The 21,212-nt window shown below is 39.0% G+C and overlaps 1 protein-coding gene across 5 annotated transcripts in view; it reads right to left on the minus strand.

Annotated features, from left to right (window-relative positions):
* The window catches only part of ppp2r3b (protein phosphatase 2, regulatory subunit B'', beta), a 24,319-nt gene extending 5,823 nt beyond the window's left edge, over positions 1–18,496 (minus strand). For 2 of the 5 annotated variants that reach the window (XM_030427805.1, XM_030427803.1), the window contains exons 1-8: positions 18,279–18,485; positions 17,377–17,771; positions 4,592–4,777; positions 4,117–4,220; positions 3,354–3,456; positions 1,912–1,986; positions 1,693–1,779; positions 239–395 (exon numbers count right to left, since the gene is read on the minus strand). In XM_030427805.1, coding sequence (XP_030283665.1) covers positions 239–395; positions 1,693–1,779; positions 1,912–1,986; positions 3,354–3,456; positions 4,117–4,220; positions 4,592–4,777; positions 17,377–17,730 — 1,066 coding nt within the window. In that variant the 5' untranslated portion in view covers positions 17,731–17,771; positions 18,279–18,485. Of the gene's footprint in view, positions 1–238; positions 396–1,692; positions 1,780–1,911; positions 1,987–3,353; positions 3,457–4,116; positions 4,221–4,591; positions 4,778–7,275; positions 7,675–17,376; positions 17,772–18,278 lie in introns of those variants that run through there. The other 3 variants (XM_030427804.1, XM_030427807.1, XM_030427806.1) reach the window with 3 other exon arrangements.
* Between the last annotated feature and the right edge of the window lie 2,716 nt (positions 18,497–21,212).

Consider the following 21,212-nt stretch of genomic DNA (forward strand, 5'->3'; position numbering starts at 1 on the left):
ATTTGTGTTGTTACATGTAGTTGTAGCCTACTGACAGTACCAACAAATGCCAGGAAGGTTAAGGAAAGTTAATTTAATCATCATCTCTTGTGTTCTAACAGCACTAGTCATTTGTTGTTTGAACTATATGTGTGACAATAGGACATACACAAACAAAACAAGTTCCGCAACCTATTTCAGAATTATTTTAAAGTTTGATTCTTATCGGGTACAAAAACATTAAGGTTTGCTTTTGCACCTTGGTCATTGTGCTGTGCCAGGTCCTTCTGGTCTATGTAGAGGTCATGGTCTGTGTCCAGCTCCCAGAACTTGCAGTAGATAACGTAGAAATGTTCATAGGAGAAGAAATCTGTGAGCTGGTTCACGTCTTCTTCCTGCTCAAGCAATGCCAAATTCTGGGACAGAAGACAAAAAAGGTTGGTCAAATTTTGATGTGTAAATTTTCTTTAATTACATTTAATTAGTTTCTTTAATTAGGTTAATTTTAGCTAAACTGTCCTTGTTCACACGACTATACTTGGTGTTGTGCAATGATGAGTTATTCCAACAATATGGGTGCCCTCACTCACAGTTTTACCTCTAAAAAAATGTTCTGATCTGATGAAACAATTGACATGCACATGTGTTTTGCCCAGTTGGATTTCACTGTAGCGATGAACTAATATTTCCAGATTTCAGCAATTACTTAAGTGGAATTAAATTCAAGAATTATATTAAAACTAGGGCTTCAATCAATAGTTATTTTCATTTAATCTGCTGATAATTATCTCAGTTAATCAATTAGTTGTTTGGTCCATAAAATGTCAGTAAACAGTGATAAATGTTGGTCAGTGTTTCCAAAAGTCTACAATGATGTTCTCTAATGTCTTGTTTTCTCCACGAGCCAAAGTTATTCAGTTTACTGTCATAGAGCAGAAAACAAATCAGAAAATATTCACACTTACGAAGTATAAATCAGAGAATTTTGACAGTTTTATAATATATGCAGATGTATGGAGTATGTGACAACTACTTGATTAATTGTTGCAGATGTGATTAAAACCTTCTTTTAAAGCCTGTGACTGTGCAACTGAAATATATGTTCATATTATAAAGACCCTGTACATACATTATAAGACAATTTAATGATTTATGAAGTCAGGGGTCATTAAGGGGTGGAAGTTACTTATTACATCTACTCAAATTACTGTAATTAATTATATTGTGTACCTTACATTTTTCAATGTGTGTTTTTAATCATACTCAAGTATACATCCCACCATGTTATCTACTCAGTTACTTTTAAAATCATATTTGAGTACTGAGTACAATTTGAATTATTATACAAATCTTTCACCTGTATTTTTGTAACCAACAATGCTGTCTGATCCCAGACAAGCTATGGAAACCATTGACATACAGACAAAAACCACAAAACTCGGCAGCAGACACAGGTTTGGAGGGGTGACCATGATCACAGGGCATGAGTTAAGTAATTAGACTGAAGATTTACAGAAACAGAAACCTCTTTGGTTGAATGCCTGCTACTGATAACGCACTAAACATCAATGGTTAAAAGGCAACTAATACTCAGAGTTGTGTTTGAGAAGAATATGTTGTACTTTGTGCCAGCAGACACCCTTAGCAGCATTGAGAACGGATTTCAGTACAGGAGGGGGAAAAAAAAGCTATTGTAAGTGTAGTATCATATACCTGAAGAAAGTTACTTTTCCTGAGCTCAGAAAACGAAATTTTTCCAGTCCATGACCGATTCACATTGTAGAATATCCTCTGAATCACCTGAAAAAACAGTTGACAGCGTTATAATACAGTATATGACCTAAGAAAGCAAAATCGATACAGTGCCATTTTAATGTTTCACTACTTGCAATGTTGCAGCAGTAATGTACTGTGTTTTGTGTTATGGTATACCGTGGTGATGTATCGTGAGTGAAAGTCTGGTGCCTCCTTTAGAAAGGCCAGGCCTGCGTGTGAGTTCACCACATCCTGAAAACATAAAGTAAAGTCAGCTCACTTTGTGTCCACTGCCTTTCTGCCTCATTTCAATTACAAACCCCACAAAACGAACAGACACAAATGCAAAAGAACAACCCCATGAGACACTGTGCATACTACAATAACAAATACATATGTTAAGTTAAATTCTACAGTTTCTTTCAGAGACGAGTTTAATGGCAAACCACGTGTCATTATTTTTTGTAGATAGAACTCATGACATTCAGAGCATATAGGCATATAAATGCATACTTATTCAAACATCAGAAGCTGTCAGGTTCCATCTACTTCACTTTGTCATGCCATATGCTTTATAACTTGTGCTATGTAAAGAAAAGGCTCCAGGCCTTGTTGGGAGAGGCCATCAGATTTAAATGCTTCTTTGAAGTCAGAAAACACTGGGTCAACCAGTTTTTGGATGAGCTTCAACCTTTATGATTTCACAGCAAAGTGGCGAGAAGGCCAGACAAAAGACGTTTGCTTGTGACTGCTTAACCTTCTCTCCTTACTCATGCCATAAAGTCACAGGGGGTGTGCTGCATTTCAAATGAACTGTAGCTAAATTCTTGCCATGAAACTCCCTCATGTCTTCTCTTTATTCTACCCCCTTCCCTTCTGCTGCAGGAAAGAATTGTTGACATAAATGCGGAGGCGGCAATGAAATTAAAAGGCCTTATTTCAGGGCAGCCGTCGTGCCTCTTTGACTCTTACTGTGAGAAATTAAATCATAGAGAAACACATAAATCACTGGGCACAGGAAACAGGCGGGGACAGTCAAATCTACTCCACTGCAATCCGCCTTTCATTCATCAAAACAGTCAAAGGCGATTCGCCGAGCAGGACCATACAAATTAAACAGCGAGTGCCACAAAGCATCTCTGCTGGTATGCTAACGGGTGTTTGGTACAGCCCAGCCGCTCCTGCCAGCATGAAAATGAATCAGGTGTAGGGCGGGGTGTTGAGCACCAACAGCTTGTCAGGGGGAATGAGAATACAAAAAGCCAGCACAGCAGGTCCACATGGTAAGACTGACGAAACAGTCAATTAGACGATTCTTATGAAACAACTTGATAAACTTGTGTCCGTGTTTTCTGGAATTGTTTTGTCACTTGAATGTGTGTGTACAATGTGCTGAGCTCTAGTTGTGCACCAGTGAAACCCCTCTTCTGTTAACTCCCCTCCACTATATTACTGGCTTACAGTAACATCCCTGAATTAGTCCTCCGCCACATGAAAAAGCACTGCCTCAGCAGGGCTGTCCAAAAATTAAGTCCAGTTTGCACCACTGAGGCCAATGCAATTTTGCCATCCCACACGGCCAAGTCCGGCCCTCTCCCTGGGTGTGCTGCAGCTAGTACCTGCAGGAATGGAATAAAGTCGTCTTGTTCCAGGTAATTACAGCCAGGCTTGGCCAAGAGGTGCACAAATTTAGAAGCGTCATCATGACAGGTCTGCAGAGTCCTGGAGAAGAAAAGAGGGAACAGATGGTTGCAAGGTTGCGCCCTCTTTTGCTCTTATGTTCTCAATCCATTTTATTGTTCTTTCAAGAGTGCAAGACTCAAATTGTTCCATTCACGTGCAAGTGCACATATGATACATTCTGAAATTAGGATTCTGAATCGATGCCTGGTGATTATAAGTGTTGAGTGTTATAGTAGCAACGTGGAAATAATGCAAGTGTCTGCTGTGGCCTCTCATTAAAGAATGGCTCAGTCATGAGCTCAAGTCAAAGGCCAGGTCTGTCCAGTTCTCTGGAGGCTCACAAAGTAATACAAGAGCAGGCATATTGCATACAAAAGCATTCATCACAAATCGAAATGTGCAGCCGGCATTACAAAAGCCTGATAGTATTCCTTTCAATTTTACGCAGAAAGACACTGAATGGATGTTTTCGTTCAAATACTGTATATGCAGAACAACTATTCCCTTGTGGACATTTGTGAGCATTTGTAATCGATGATTTGTGTTTAAAATTGAAAAGGAACGTGCCATGTTAGTAGAGAGCTGCATGCAGTGTCTGTAATCTCAGCAACTGGTCATTATTGTTCTGAAGAGACTGTGAGCCATTTAGCTATGTGTTCACCAGTGGTCTAGTGAGAATAAGTGGAGCCATTGTCTTACTTTCTCCACATAGCCACGAACTTGTGAACGGACACGAAGCCGGTCCTGTCGCCTCCAGCCAAGCAGAACAATGGCATTTTCCAGTAAAGAGGGCACTCACAGGCCTAGGAGATGAGGAAGAAGGAGATATCGGGCAGTGTGTGGAATGGATATAGAGAAAGAAAAAATTAAATACGCTCTTTAACTTCGTAGATACACATTTGATCTTTGCAGAAAAAGAACAGCACAATGACACTTTACACTATTGGGTTGACAAGCAGTGTTGCATCACTTTAAGCCTTCCCTGAGGAAACCTAGCTGTCATTTCTCTCCTCTCTCAGGTTCCCCTCAGGCCATTTCTCACATTCCTCTGGGAGACGTAGATAATATTTTCCGAGAGGTTTGAAAAAATCAGCAAACAAGGAATGAAATTGCACCAATGAAAATAATTTGCTGGGTGGCAGCTGAACCTCCATGCAACAAATCACATATTCACCTTGGCAACCTGGCCCATGTCCTCAATGGTGGCCCTTTCATTTGGGAATTGGGAAAATATTTTCTCAATTTTGGAAATGAGGCTGTCGATGTTGAGGTTGGCTTGGGGCCGGCCCTGTGGGAAGTGAAACTTTGGAATGCTTTCACTCAGCGCTGTGGTGACAGGCTCCTTCGTCCTCACCTGGGCCTGAGACAAACACAGAAATAAACTGTTAACAACTGATGCTAGCAAATGCTAACACCTCACAGCTCTAGCATTCCACTATGTGCTCAAGCTCACCTTAGCACAAACTTCGCATTGCTAGCACACCTCTCAGAAAACCCCAATGCCCATCAGGCAAGAGTTGTGACCACTCAGCAATCATGAATATTACCCATTTATCTGTAATAGATACCTCTGTGATAGACATTCCCCTCTAATACACTGTCAGTCTGTGACAGATTTAAATGAAGATGCGTCAACTGACATTCATATGTGTAGACTGATGTGACAGATAATCATCATTATGAATGTTCGGCAAAGACTCTACTGTTTTGTGTAAAGAATGTGGAAGAGCTATGCAGAACAATATAGGCTAATAATGGAGGAATGCAACTGGAATAACAATGTATCAAATTATCATTACATTTAGGGCATCACAATAATGAAAAACTTTGGTCTTAAACAGCATAATCTGTGATCTAACTGTAAACAAAATGGTTTCTCTAAACATCATGAGAAATGGTAAAACAAGACAACCAAAAGATCTGATTAACTCATGTTTACTAATTAGTGAGGTTTGACATAAACTAATAATTCTAATCGGCAGTAAGGGGAAACCAGAATGCTAAGATTTTTTGACTTCTTATAAATCAAAGTCTACATGTTTTAATGACTGTAGAGATCTGAAGAGAGAGACAACACAATCAAATAAATCAATTAATTTGCATTGTCACAGCAGATGTTATGACTTCATAGAAGGAAATGCGCATTTTTAATGTTATTAATTACACCTGTTTTTCTATAGTGGGCAGCCGTTGTACAGGTTTACACTGTAATGTCATAAACATAAATGTGTGTTCCCCTAAAAACGCCACCTTGGAAAGTTTAAACAGCGTACCTCATTGCAGGTAAACATCTGTCAATGACAGCCCTGCAAATAGTAGCATGGCTGGCATGTGATCCAGTTGATATATGTTTGTGCGTTTTAGGGTTTAACAGCAAAGGTACTGTAGGTCTTTACAGTCTGTTAGCTTAGAGTCTTTACATTCCAGTCTGTGTGTGACAAACTGGTTTCTAACAAACTCAAACAGATGTCATTTTAAGGCGTTACACTCATTAACACAAAAACTTCAGATATGTCAGAGGCTGGACTTCTATGTGTGTGTCCTTGTAACTACATCTGCCCACAAGCCAAAATAAAAGCTTTATATGTGAGGACTTTGTAGCATATTCTGTATTCTGTCATATTTCTGTGACAGAAAATCGTGTATTCTTAAGTCTAACAATAATGACATCATGCTACATTGGGCCCAAGTTTTTATGTGATAACACATTTTATTAAAAACCAGTAGGCACAAAAACTGGTAATCATTTAATGTATTGCTATGTACACAGATTAACAAGATACGAATCGATGAAGATATTCTCATGGCCATACACATAAAAAGCCAGAATACATTAGGATCCAAATGCGTAATGTTGCACATATTAGCCAGTTTCTAAAAACAGCTCAAGCACAGCATGCTTCGCTCTGAATCTTCATCTCATATCCAAAGACTATTTACACGACTCAAGTATTTGCTAACTGGATCACTCTCCATGGCCTTTAATAATCACATAAACAGACCTACACAGTCCTCAACTAGGAGATAAAAACACTATCTTGTTTGATTTAAATCGCACAACACATTACACATATATCGTTCTCACCTCTTGTTAGATTTAACAGAGCCTACAAATAACCATTAAATAACAATAAACTTAAATGACAACCTTAAAATTGCAGAGGAGAATATAATGTGACAAAATCCAGCCATGTCCACTTCTGCATGTTTATGTGAAATTGTTTCTCTGTATTCTTTCAGTGATAGTCTGCTTAATTTAACCTGATAAATGATAAAAGCGGCTGATCCTCTGCTCTTCTCTGTCCTGTGTGTTGGTGTCAGCCATGGCTATAAAAGGACATAAACATCTCCTGTTGCCCTGCCCCACACTGTCCCCCTGTCTCTGTCTCTCTCTTGCTTCATGCTAACCGCTAGCAGAGCTCTTGAGCACAACTGCTAAGCCCCATGACATTTTGCACATTCACAATGATGGGGTCTGAAAGAGGACAGTAAAGCGGCTGAGCACACCATACCACACAAGTTGAAACATCATCCAGTAACCGAGGCTCACATCACATATCTCATATCCCCCTTTATTTTAAATGCCAAGAGAAAGTGATGTAACTGCTCTCTTGTCCTCACCTGCCCAAGGTGTGACAGAGTCCAACACTACCTGTAGTTCCACTTTATGAACAATAACTGCTAACAGAGAGGATTAGTTAGAATTCATGTAGTTTAACATTGGACGGTAACACAAAAGATTTGTACTAATGCGATCTTTATGCCTTACAAATACCAATTCAAATTAATAGACCAGCCCATTGGCTAACAGGCCAGTCAAGCCTGAGCGGTAGTAGGTATATTCATACAAACACCTGCCTGTCCTTGCTGGAAGGCTCTGAGCCTCTTCTTGAATCGAGAGGGCAGAACAAAGTCACAGCCACGTGCCAGCTGAGCCAACTCCTTCCTTAGGTCAGGGTCCTGACGCAGAGACAGCTCCCTCATCCTCATCCTCGCTCCAGACGGGACGGGGAACACATATACACAACACTCAGTCCAGTGTTATCCTCTTGACTATACAAATCAATCAGTAGCAGTGAGCACTGGAAGCAAAATTCAGTGGCAGCAGTGGGAGTCCTCTGTGTCTGTGTCCCTGTGATTGTCCTCTGTCAGAGTGAGAGCCTCTTAATGCAAGGGAGCAGCTGCTACTGTGACTCTCTCTCCCATTCCAGATCTGGTCGCACAATCTCAGCTCTGCCTCCTGCTCTGTCCTGGTCTCTACATAACATGCACATACACACATACACACACAGTAAAGGGTCAGGGAGCCCTTGCCTCAAAGCTGCTGGGGAGATAAGAAGTGACGGGGTGTATGTGTATGGGAGTCACTTAGCGTATGTGTGGAGTTGGATGGGAGGGGTGTGTGTGTGTGCAATGGATCTGCCCTTTCCAGTTTGCATTCCTCCGTGCTCATAGAAGGTTATGTAAAGAGACAGACCTGTTGTTGCAGCTTGCAGCAGAGGCAGTAGCCAAATGAGGGATGCACCTCAATATCATTGTGAGACACTGCTCATGTTCACTGGCTTCTTTTCTGAAAAGCTCCAATACTTTTAAGTACTTCAGAGCACACTATGCCTGCATGTACTCTGAACCATGCAAACAGGAACCCTGCTGTTTTGGACAGTAAATATATAGGCTAATGGGAAAATGTATAATAATAAAACCCCTGCAGTGATGGAACATAATGAAAGACACATGCTAGTTCTGCTAAATCTGCCTTCAAGTATAAATCACATGAACAGCAGGGCAGACAAAATTGGCTCAATGAAGCACTGGCAAATAAAGAAAATAACCAAAGTATGATGACTCAATAATAAATAGATAGCATGACTGTGGGTCAAATCACAACATGACACACACAACAGTAAGACATAATGTACACATAATGAACTCTTCTGCATCCGATCTTACAGTAGTCTTTGTTTTGCCTTCTGTTTGCAAGCTTGAGCTGCCAGCCATTCCATGTCTTATTATAGTTGATGGGCAGTAGAAGAGGGGGGAGACATGTCAAATTCAAAGAATGATGACCAAACCAGTCTGTGCCTATTAAAAGCACCAACACACACTGTTTGGGCAATCCAAGAAACTAGATCTGGAGAAACAAGGGTGTATCTTTAGTCCTCAAACAAAAAACGCTTCCGGTTGCTGCTTTCCTGAACTGATGGCAATTACATCAATTCTCTGTAAGTATGCTGATCCTTTGAGGCTATCTTCACTGCACTGACTCTACACAGGGAAAGCCCAACAACTATATGCCTATAGTTGTAAATGTAAATTCAACTGAAATTGTATAGAGATGTCCACATCAGTGAGCACAATAAATAAACCTATATGTTATTGTATTATTGCACAGAAAGCAAAAGCACACCCATGGTATTTTTAGATGACAGGATCACAACATTTTCCACTGGTTACTGCTCAAACCTAGTTCCTGTTATCCTCCATACAGGACGCTGCACATGCCTGATAAGCTGTTTGTATGATGGCTTTTCACTGTGGTTGCCTTTTGTTCGTGCTCATCAATTTAAACCAAATATGGAAAGGAAAGCACAGAGGCCAAAATAACACCTGGTGAATCAGATGAAACTGTCAGCTCACATGGAATCGTTCTGTTCTGTTCATGTCTGAGCAAACAAAATCTGAAGTGTGTTTCATAAACAGAGATATCACAACACAGCAGGGATAATGATACGTTGGTTTATATATAAGGCAACAGCCCTGTTGATGTTTTAAAATCGAGACACACATGGGTTAAGAGCAACAACTCAGATGCAAAAACACACACAAGTTCTGAATGTAGCGCCCAACAGGATTGTATGAAATGTCTGTCTTTTAAAGGGAAATCTTGCCTCATACCTATAGTGCCATTTATCCATGTAGACTGTTTTACTAAGGTTTAGAGACATAATCTGTAGAGATGTCTGCCATTTCTCTAATATAATGGAACCAGAAGGCACTTGGTTTGTGGTGCTCAAAGTTCCTAAAAATGCATTCGAAAAATATCAACAGCTATGTCACTTTCCAAAAATTCATGGCCCAGAATATAATCCACAGACCTTGTTGAGGGCCCTCTTCTCACCGTGCAGAAGGAAGCATTCATCTTGTAACTGAGGAAAGGCGAGCTAGCAAAGCTAACTAAACTCGCTAACACTGAAGCTCGGCCAAGGAGGATGATTGCCAATATTGCTTTAAACCCGAGTCGTCAAGGCCATGAGCCTCTTGTATTCTGTGCATTGCTACGGTGTAGTTCAATAGAAAGAAAATAAGCTCCTACATGAAAATGGCCAGAAGAAGGTCTGTGGGTCATCTCAGTAACTGTGTCATCATTTATGGAAAGTACGAAACATAATGTACAAAACGTATTTTGGGATTTTGTGGTGAACTGTCCTTTAAATAACAAGACTGGACAAGCTACATCAACCAATATCGCTAATTAAATCATCCTAGGGCCATTGCAGGCAGATTGTCCGAACGAAATCACCCTCTGAGACAACTATCAGTCAGACAGATGTACTATGTGAACACAGTCTAATGGTTCACTGGTGGTCTAATGGTTCAGAAAAACATGAGAACTCGGACGTGTCTAATCTGTAGACTGCTAAATCTGATCCGTACAGTAAACATGTTTCCAGTCATGTTCATTTCATTGCTTAATAGTGAGATTTTGAAACACACCGTCTCGACATAGTTACTACTGTTACATGTTACAACACCCAGCAGTCAGGTGACTATTCATAGGTTCTTGAGGTTGTAGTTTAGCTTCAATCAAAATTACGTTCAGCATTGTTGCTGGATAGTCAAACAATGACGTTCAAGGGACAACATGCAGGGCAAACAGGCAACCACAGTGGAAAGAAATAGATTGCGGAAGGGTGGGGCAGAACTCCCCAGAGGGCATCTCGAAACTGTCAATACACGCATACATGGTGTCCCACTAATACTACGTACAGCTGGCTTCAGTATCTGCATTACTAACAATCACTGAGCCAGTGACATGTACCACATTGAATCAAAACAGAGGGGAACCAAACCAACCGTGGGGTAGAGCCAAAACTAGGCTTGGGCGATAAAACAATAGCCAAATGTATGTGTGTAGTTGTGCAATAGACACACCATTGATAGCAATAAGACAATAGTAAATAGTTTCAAATACATGCATTCAATGCATTCAATCCAACTGAAAGCTTATAGGACAACACCCTGGCTTGTGAACAGCCTATCATGGCCCTTGATTATGTTTTTCTTTGGATAGACTTCCTACAAAATACAGACCATGAATACAATCAAGGTGCTTTAGATTTCTGCACAGATAATTCTCTAGTTGATGTTTGGAGACATTCTAATCCCAAAGAAGGACAATTTTTAATGGATTGGACCAAATGGAAGTTGCAAATCAGGGACAGACTATTGGTCAATAATTCAAGAAATCTTTACATATGTTTCCGGAGCTACAATATCTGCAGAGGATTGAAGATGGTGAAAGAAATAGTTCACAAGTCACAAGGTCAAGGTGGATTTACAACAAACTTTTATCAGTTTTTTGGGACTTATATAAGAGAACTGCTGTTTGAAGCATTAAAAGAATGTTTAGATAGTAATAAATTACTAAAAACAATGAAACGAGGTATAAGAAAATTCATAACAAGACCAAACAAAGATAAAACAACTGATAACTCCAGGCCAATTGCATTACTCAATGTTGATTACAAAATATTTTCTTATGTATTAACTAGTAGACTTAAAAGTGGTATGAATAAAATTATCAGTAATACACAATTTGGTTTTCTTCAATATTGGTTAATACGACAATATCTGACTCATATTAGATTTATTGGATTAGGTACGCTGATGAACACCCCTTTATATCACAGTCATTGCAACATTTTATATTCAGGTTTAACTTGACTTTTCCAATTGTGGAGAATAACCCTAGCAGCTGAAATAAAGCCTGTTAGAGATAGGGAAAATGCTGGCATGGACATCATGGGTACACATGACCTGTCCCCAATAAGGCAAAATTAAATAATATCAGGTAAAGGTGTGCCCAGACACTCCTGTATTGCTCTGATTATATCTTTCCAGAAAGGCGGACCCAGAGGGCAGGCCTGCATTACATGGATAAAAGGTGTTTACCTGCCTTTTAGATTGCCAACACAAACAATTTTCTATTTAACCCATTTTATGAAAACAGACAGGTGTAAAGCTATAATAATGAAGTATGTTATAGTGTATAATTGTAATTGCCCTGGGCTTCTTTTATAAACCATCCTACTCTGGAAATTATCTTTTCCCATGAGTTCGACAACGGACGGACAATCGTCACTGTCAGCCGGGGGACAGACGGACGGACGCTCGTCACCGTCAGCCGAGGGGCGCTTCTTTAACGAGAAGACCGCAGCAACCCACAAACACCCGCTATAAAGCAGCTAACATTGAAAATGAGTAAAGTGGCGCTGAGCTAGCAGTATAGCTGTTCCACCGTCTGGGGAGAACCCTGCCAAGACTCTAAAGGAGAATGTTGGCCGTTTTTAACTCATATCCCTGTTGATCGAGGTAACCGAGTGCTGTCAGTAGGAAAAATAACGTGAATTTTTTGCACAATATTGACCAAATATCAGGAGGGCAGCTTAAGCAAACCTATGGGGGCAGACATCCTTAAGTTTCACTTTTGGTTATGTCTGCCCCCATAGGTTCGCTTTAGCTGCCGTTCTGATACTTGGTAAATATTGTGCCAAATGTTCTCGTTATTTTTCCTAATGACAGCACTCGGTAACCTCAATCAACAAGGATATGGGTTAATATGGCCAGCGCTCTTCTTTAATGAATAATATTCCAGTTAAAAAAATTAAGTTCAATATTTGGGATTTACTATTAAAAAAAGGTACAATGGACAGGAAAATTGTTATGCAAAAGAATCAAAACATTTTAAATAGCTGGTTTCAAAGGAAGATTTCTATTTTTGGGAGAATCCCAAGATAGAAAACATATCAAGGTTATTTTACCTAGCATATTCTTTGGCTATATGAGACAATTGTATCAAGAACATTAATCATGACTTTTTTTGGTAAATAAACAACACTTGGATCGAAAACATGATATGGTAAAATCCGTATAAAATGGGGGTAGGACTATAATTGATTTTGAAGTAATGAATGGAGTCATTCACTTAAGATGGCTGCAAACTTAGATAAAATATATAAAATATGTTTATGGTCCAGTTAACCGTCCTACCTTTTTCAAATGGTAGGAAGAATCATTTTTCACTTGCCTTTAAAGTTAACAGATCATCACATGCAGGCATTACTGTATTGGAATGTGATTTATAAGCACATTTTTACTCCACACAATGCTATAATCTGGAGCATCAGGGTTATTCACTATGACAAGATCTGGATGGAGGAAAGACTTTGAGCTATACTACACTTAGGAAGGAAGATTACAATATTCTTCTGTAATACCAACATCTGATATTCTAATTATTGACAACTACAACTAAATGTACTGCTTGGAAATAGCATGAGGTGAAGTTCAACAGTGATAATGCTTTGTTATTTAAAAATGCTGAATAAAGCTGGGGGAAAAAATGCGAACAGCCTTATCTATTGTGTGGATTCTGGGGTTTCCTTGTTGTGTAAACTGTGTACCTTGATAAAGTGGTTAAATTTAAAATTGAGAGGTTAAATACAAACCTTTGTAGGCTGGTCGTAAAAATGATAAAAATAGGAATGGTCATTGATAACTATCAAAAATGATCAGTTATTGTGTTTATCAACCAATATGAAACTTTGTAACGCCCAGACATTGCCACAATTGTTTCACAGAATAGTTACAGAAATGCTGCTACTGCTGCTGTTGCTGTGAAATCCAGAAAGCTCCAGCTCCATCTACCACAATCACATGTCTGAGACAGGGATTTGGAATACATGTGAACATGGGCCAAAAATAGGCCTGATAGACTGGCAACATGGTGGGCTCAGGGAAGGCCGACAAGTAGAACATGATGTGAGCAGATCAGCTAGCTTGCACAAGTGCAATAATGCAAAAGCAGAGTCAGACAGTTATCATGGAAGTTATTTATTACTTCCATGATAACTGATTTTCTCCACTTTTGGTGCCATCCATACAGGCACCAAAAGGGGAGCAAAGATTCAGAACACTACAGAAAGAACAGCAACATTTCAGCAAATACTATATAACTGAAAATAGTAGCCCTAGTTAGACCACACCTTCAAAGTGGATTTTCCCTTTTTTATTTCATATATATATATATATATATATATATATATATATATATATATATATATAGATATATATATATATATATATATATATATATATATATATATATATATATATCTATATATATATATATATATATATATATATATATATATATATATATATATATATTTTTTCAGTTTTAACCACTGTGAGAGTCCAAATGATGTGACTGTATACTGAACAAGCTATATTTGTGTTTAGAGTTATTACCTTTATTCAATTACAAGTTTATAAGTTAGTGAAACCCAAAAAATTAGAGCTTAATTGAGACAAATGACAAAGCTAAAGTAAAGAAATCAAAATCTATTATCACTAAACTATTATATCACTTCAGAAAGTTAAAACAAAAGTGGTTCTTGCCTCAAGTCTTTAAAATGTAGAAGGCTCATTAGTGCTCAAGAACCATTCTTAAAACAAATAGGTTAATAAAAACCTCATAGTCTAAAATAAGGGCAAAACCTGCTGAGTCCTAGTCGAGAACCCAAGGTTTGCGAACAAATGCTTGATACACAAGTCACCAATACTCCAAAATAAAAGGACTAGCAGGAAACAGTTTAACACCTGGTTCTCTCTGACAGGTCAGGCAACTGATAACGTGACCCTGGACCCCTTGCTTCAAATAGCTTCAATGTTGCTGAGCCCAACCAAGCATGTTATAAAAATACATCTTGAGAAATAACCTGTGATGCTAAATGCAGACGCTGAGAGAAGAAGAAAAAGTAAACACTCGAAGTAAATTTATTTCTACTGTTCTACATTACCAAGACTCTTGAGGGGTCTCTGTGTATGAACTATTGCACTTAAAACACAAAGAAAAAAGTAGGTGTTGCGGTACACAGCAGAACTGAAAGCCAAGAATTCCTTGAGAGCTGATATTTACTGTACTTAGCCTAGATAAAAGATCTACGGCCATATATTCTGACAATGAGCAGCATCTAATGGAGGTCGTTTCAGAGTAAATTACACAGGATGAATGTGCTGCCACACCTCATCTCACTGGCAACGTTCCTGGTATCCAATGCCAACAGACGGGAACCGAGGCTATCTATATCAGTGTCTGATGTCAAAGTCAGACCAGCTGTTCCAGGCTGCATCAGCGTGACATAAATTGAATTTTTGAGTAATCCTTTGAAGAATGCATCTGTATGTGGGAATTTATTTTGTTGTCTTAAAATAGAAGTATTACTTTATACAACCTCACAATCCCTTTAACATTGAGTGACACAGTGTGGCCACATGCCATGACACATCATAGCAGAATATACAAACTGTCCAGCAGTTGCTATATGTTAATCTGGAATGAGGGTGGCATTACGGGCCAAAGGTCACTGGGAGGAAAGATACTTGGATTTGAAAGGCAAAAAATTCAAATTCATTTGCTAGACTGTGCCATCATACAGGTACATGTTAAACAGACAAGACAGAAAACAAAGAGGAAGATTAAAAAGCCAACTGATCACTATTTTGAGAAGGCTAAACTGTGAAACCTATAGAGGAGAATGAGAAGGTTATTCTCATTTTTCCAACCTCTCCTGCCTGTGGTTAGTTTGTTTAAGTAAACAAATGACTTCTCATCAGGTCACAAGAAAGTCTTGCCAAGACTATAATTTCGTCTTTATTTCTGAGAAATTCTGATGGACAAAAGATTGTAATTTGTAATGGATGTTTAAATTTGCTGTGTTCTGGTAATACAAAATTGTCCAAAAAGAACTGCAAAGAAAGCATGATGGATTTATTAATTAGGCTTCACTTCCATTGTTCTCGTTGGTTAAAATAATACATGCTTCGTGAGTAAGCTTTCAAATTTGCTGTGGACACAAAGGTCTGGAAATCTGATTTTGTTAAGTAGGTGAAGTGGTGCTCTTTTTTGACACTGGTAGCACAGCAGTTTAAAATTATATTCTGTAAAAGGGTCTATGTGACTTTATTTATGTGCATATCATAATAATAAAAAACCTCATCATCATGCTCAAGACACAAATGCCTTGCTCTGAGTATAACATCAGGTTGAGCTCTCCAACATTGGTGTTTCATTTAGACAGAAAACAGATGTTGCACCAGTGACCACTCGAACGCCTCCCTATGCTTGTCTTTAGCATGTCAACAACATGTAGAGGGCGGAGCTTGTAAGAGCACGTGCCTCCAGCTGTCTGGCTGTCTCACTGTCATCACATTCACCATGTTCACAACTTCTCATCCAGGCAGAGGGGGGAGTCCTTAAACAAACATCCAAAAACATTTTGCGGCTTTAACTGCCCAGTGTGACTTGATTTCTTCCATAACTGAAGCAGCCCCAAGCAAAGTTTCTATTTACCTCTGGAGACCTCCTCACACTATAATGAGATGTGCAACACACAGGCAGATAGGAGTAACTAGAGTGCCAGGGATAGGCTAGGTTCAGACACTCCCAACTCTCATAACACACTAATACACGGGTGAGGCCTGAACATTTGGAAAGTATTTGACTAATAATCACTACATATGCCGACAGACATGGAGGCTCCAATATGAAAGTCCTGATTAGAGCCCTCCATTGCCTTTGATCCTGTAGACCACTCAGCAGCCTCTTGTGGTCAGACTGGGGAAATAAAGATCCCAGAGGATACATTAAGGTCAAGATTGAGAAACTACAAATATTCAAATCTATAAATAGTCATGATGGATAAGGATTAAATAAACTGATTAAAGACCATGTGTGAGATGTCCAACTTTGGGGACTTCGGATGTTAGTATTTTGAAAAAGGAAAGCAATTGTTGTTGCTACCAACATGACAGATGACCACATGGAAATTCTATAAACTGGACGTTAAAGCTAAAAATGTAATCTGTAAAAGTATGGATCTATTTTTGATGAGGTGCAACCTTCGGTTATAATGCTGGTGCAGAATCCACTTATATGCACATGAAAGCATAATTAACATCACCATATTATGAAACAGCAGTCGTTTTGAGCCGTCATGACAGGACATGTGAAGGTGTTACTGATATTAATTTTGGCTCCATTTGCTCAGTATCGGTATCCCCGAGTAAGTAAGTGTGACAGTGAGCCAGCATGAACAATACCAGAACTCTGAAAATGAAGCAGCTAAATAGAATTGAGCTGTCATTAAATGTGTTGCATACATGTTTGCTTTTTGTACAGTAACATGTATGGGGGAAAAGGCCCACTGATACATTTTGGTAAAACTTTGTATTATGTAAGTTTAGATTTTATGGTTAACAGTGATTTTTTTTTTTGGCAAACTCAATGTTGAAAAAACAAATCAACTGCATTAAGGCTCCTCCTCCCTCCTCCCAAAAATAATATGTCCCCCATCTCAAAGTTCAACGTAGATTTAGATGCAAATACTTGCTGTACAGAGACGAAACTGTAGCTCAGGTGGCACCAGGATGAAGAGTGAAACTTAAGGACACACCTTGTTTTAATGCTATTAAAAACAACCTTAGATGAAAGCCCCATGGCAAGACGTGTTATGGAACTTTACACCCTGTTTAAACCTGTAAAACTGTTTCATAACAGTCCGTAAGAGGTTCATGAATGACTGCCCTGAGTGATGAGCTACATGACTACAGAAATCTGTTGACAGCTTTTCAAATGTTTTTCAGTCTTTTAATCTATTGTTTCAACAGACAATGTACCTTTTTTGTGCTGACAGATCTCCGCAGTACTCTGCCATTGGGCCCGGTCACTCTAGTGTTGCTGCTACTGCCAGAGGGCAGGGTACTGGTCGTAGGTGGGCTGCAGGGAGTGCTGAGTGGAGCAAGCTTCTTCTCTGCCAGGTTCTTTTGGGATGCCACATTGTTGTTCTCATTGAAGGTCAACGACCTCTTGTCCTGGGTGTTGCCACTGTTCAAATCAATGTGCTGTCCACCTTTGATTAGGTCAAGATAATCTTTAAGTAGTGACTGTGTGGCAGGATCACTCAACCAGTTAAGAAAGAGCTCGTCCACCTTCATTTTAAGAACCGGCTGTAGGACTTGTGGTGAAGGCATTTTTTCAGTGTATTACTTATCGGCCTCTTTGACAAAAGCACCTGTGTAGAAAGAAAAACATTACGTCACAACACAACACACCCCGTTCAAAATTTCAAGCACAACCTAATTTAACGGCGACAATGCACAAACGAGGAGCAAACCAAGGTCTGATAAATGCAGCGACTGGTGAAAAATAACATTATGCAGTAGTCTGGTCTCAGCCATCCTTGCGTTGAATACACATAAAACACGCACTGACGTTATTGAATTTTAGCGCCAACTGTCAATGACTTAGCCCCGTAGGCGAAAGTAAGCGTAGTAAGCCCATATTGATCCCCAGCAACGTTAGCTAATTTTAACTCCAGTGTCGGAAATACAATTGCTTAAAACTCTATTTAAGAAGCAAGCGTAACCTAGAGCAGCCAGACTACTTAACAAAGAAGTCAGAGTCGAGAGAGTTGGTAAAGTTGGTGGTAACAGCAAAGAGAAGCAGGTAACAACAGTTTGTTAGCGACATTAGCATTAACAAGCTAACGTTAGCCGGCTAACTACGGCGGCTTACCAACCTTCGAGTCAATGGAGGGTAGTGCCAAATGCGTTGAGACGACTCTAGGTTACATCCACCATAAGCGAAGCTGTTGCATGCATTTCTGTTTACCTGTGAATTACAGGAGTAGCGCTGTTATCACTGGCGTTCATTACGATGTGGGCACAGACTGAAGCGGTCACAGCGGCAACTTCTCAGGCTCGCGTTCCCCTGGTAACAGCAAAGAGCTAACGCGAGATCTTCTACGGGGTGAGAGTTCAACACACCTTTAGTTCATTTCCCCGATTTCTCATCCATGGAGAAAAAAAAACTACTCCTACAGCCCACCTTCTTCGCTTTCATTCCGAAGACGTAATTTTTGAAGAAGTATTGAGAGCGTATACTTATGTTTAAAACATTCAGTATTAAGTGTAACCGAAAGCTTCCGTAAATAATAGAAGGTAAGTATAATCAGCAAAATGTTTTAAAAGTATTTTAAATAAAGTACACATTTTGCTGCAGATCGGCCCTTCTAATTCAACACTCACTATAACATATTACTGGATAAGTAGCCAATTAGTGATTACGTTTACATTAAAAACGTTTGTTTGTAGTCCATGTAGATCTTAGTTTAATCACTTTAGTTCAGTTGGGCAACTTAATTTGCAACACATTTTATTCTAAAAGAGTTAAAAATAGTTAAAAAATACAAGTTTCCCTTGAAATGTTATGAGGCGACAAAGTTGTATAGTAAACAAATAAAAAATACTCAAGTAAACTACCTCAAAATTGCCCTCAAGTGCAGTTCTTAGTTATATTCCACCTCTGCATATGCCAAGTCCATCTTGCTTAAACACTGTCCACAAGGCACTGCTAACCATGGCGTGGGCATTCTTATTTTTTGTAAATTTAGTCTTATATATATACCTTGCTTACCACTATAAATTCCATACATTGTATCCATCACATTTTATAAATACCATCTTCATTCTTTTGTTGATTTATGGATGTTTGTTTTCTGTGGTGCATAATACACACTTGCATTACTTATTACTGCACTCGTCATTTCTAGGAAATTAGTTCTGTGGGGTCAATTTAGCCTCTTATAAACTTGATCCTTTCTCTCTTTGCATGAATAACAATGCTACATCTGCACCTGATTCCACTCTCCTCTCTCCTCTCCTAGCCTCGAAGCAGCAGGCCTGAGCACCTGGTGTGTATGGAACTGGGCATCCTTATTGATTGCTGCAGGAGGAGTGGTCCCAGACATTGTGGCTCCCTCATTGTATCCCCAGCGTAGAAAGCAAGCAACACAAGAAAAAAGGTCAGTTTAAATAATGGGCACCATGTTTGACACCTGGGGCAATAAAATGGAGTGGATTGTTTTCAGCAGGATGGAACTTTCCAACTCTGCATATGATACCAAATCAAAAAAGCAGGCCAAGGCCACCACCATATTATTCTAATACCCTTTTAAACGTTGAGTAAATACTTTTTTGGTTGCATTTGAGTGGCTTACATGTTTAAAAAAAAATACAAGAACAATTTTATGACATCAGGGTTAGGCATTAATGATGCAGTAACAATTTCACCTGAAATTATTTTTTACTCACACCAGCACTACAACCAAAAACAACAACTTAATTACTCAATATTTCTGTAAATACAGCGTTGCTGGGTAATTATGATCGGGGAGGCAACATAACAAATGCTGTCTAGACCAGTCAGTCCCTTTTGGCAATGATACATTATAGGCCTAAACAAATCATTACTTTTTTTTTGGGGGGGGGGGTATTTAATTCTAATGTAATTATTTGTTATAATTGTTTCACATTTTTTTACATTAGCATACATTATGCCTACATTTTTGAAGATAGATTATTTTAAGTTTTAAACAGTTAATTAAAATGTTCATTCTTGATGAGGACCATCACAGTTTTATATTTATGGATGAAAAATCACCTGAAATGGACTTCAGAGTGTTGTGTTCTGTTTCTCAAAATTTTCAGCATGAAAGACCTTAGAGACACCTATCAGCCTAAACCTCTCTCTCATTAATGACCACATTCAAAGTGCCTGTAGCCTTTTTGTGTTTAGAGCAAATTAATGTTGGTTTCACGGTTGTGAAAATTATTGACCGAATGCTCCTGATTGCTTCCCTTGATAACACCAACAAATCAAATCTGAAACATTCAAAGTTGTCTGAGGCGCAGCACGTAATGAGAAACCTCTTTGTTCTTTAGAACAGCGTGTGTTTTAGAAACATGTGTTTTAGAGCCTAATCAATATCAGAAATGAGAAGAGAAAAAGTGAAGGTCTTGAAACTTTAAACTTTGCAACTTTTCTAAGCGTAATTACAGTGTACAAATAGGATTTTACCCAAAGCAGTGTGCATGTTGTTTTTTCACGCCTTGAAGGACATTTCAAAGGTTTGGCCGAGGCTGAAACCACAGGGGGACAGCTGGTTAGCGTAGGAAAGTGTTAGTGAGGAGTTCATGTGTGCAGCTCTCCCTAACTGCTGTCAGCAATGCTATATGGGTGCTCTGTGAAGTAGGCGATAAGCAATCTGCTCTAATAAGGAGAGTGAATAGAGTTGAAAGTGTTGTGTTGTAGCTGTACGCTGTAGAGAGTTATTCGGACCATACCACAGTCCATGTACATAGTAGAATAAGCAATAGGCAATAGGCTACAGTTATTTTAAGGTTAAAGTTTGTTTCACAGTGTGGATGAAACTTTGTTCTTTGTTTCTCAAAAACATATTTCCAGATTCAGACGCAAATTTTTAATGGACTGTGCAACTTAGATGACTTTAACATCATTCTTAAAGAAGGCACCTCATTTATCTGTGACTTTTAACTCATCCAGTCATAATAAGAAAATTAATCAAGACATACAGTAAACAATGGTTCAAATAGTGCTTTGGCAAGTACTTTCCCCTTTTACTTATTATGATTACATTGTAAAATTTAAACCA

Source organism: Sparus aurata, chromosome 9 (assembly GCF_900880675.1).
Source record: "Sparus aurata chromosome 9, fSpaAur1.1, whole genome shotgun sequence".
Taxonomy (NCBI): domain Eukaryota; kingdom Metazoa; phylum Chordata; class Actinopteri; order Spariformes; family Sparidae; genus Sparus; species Sparus aurata.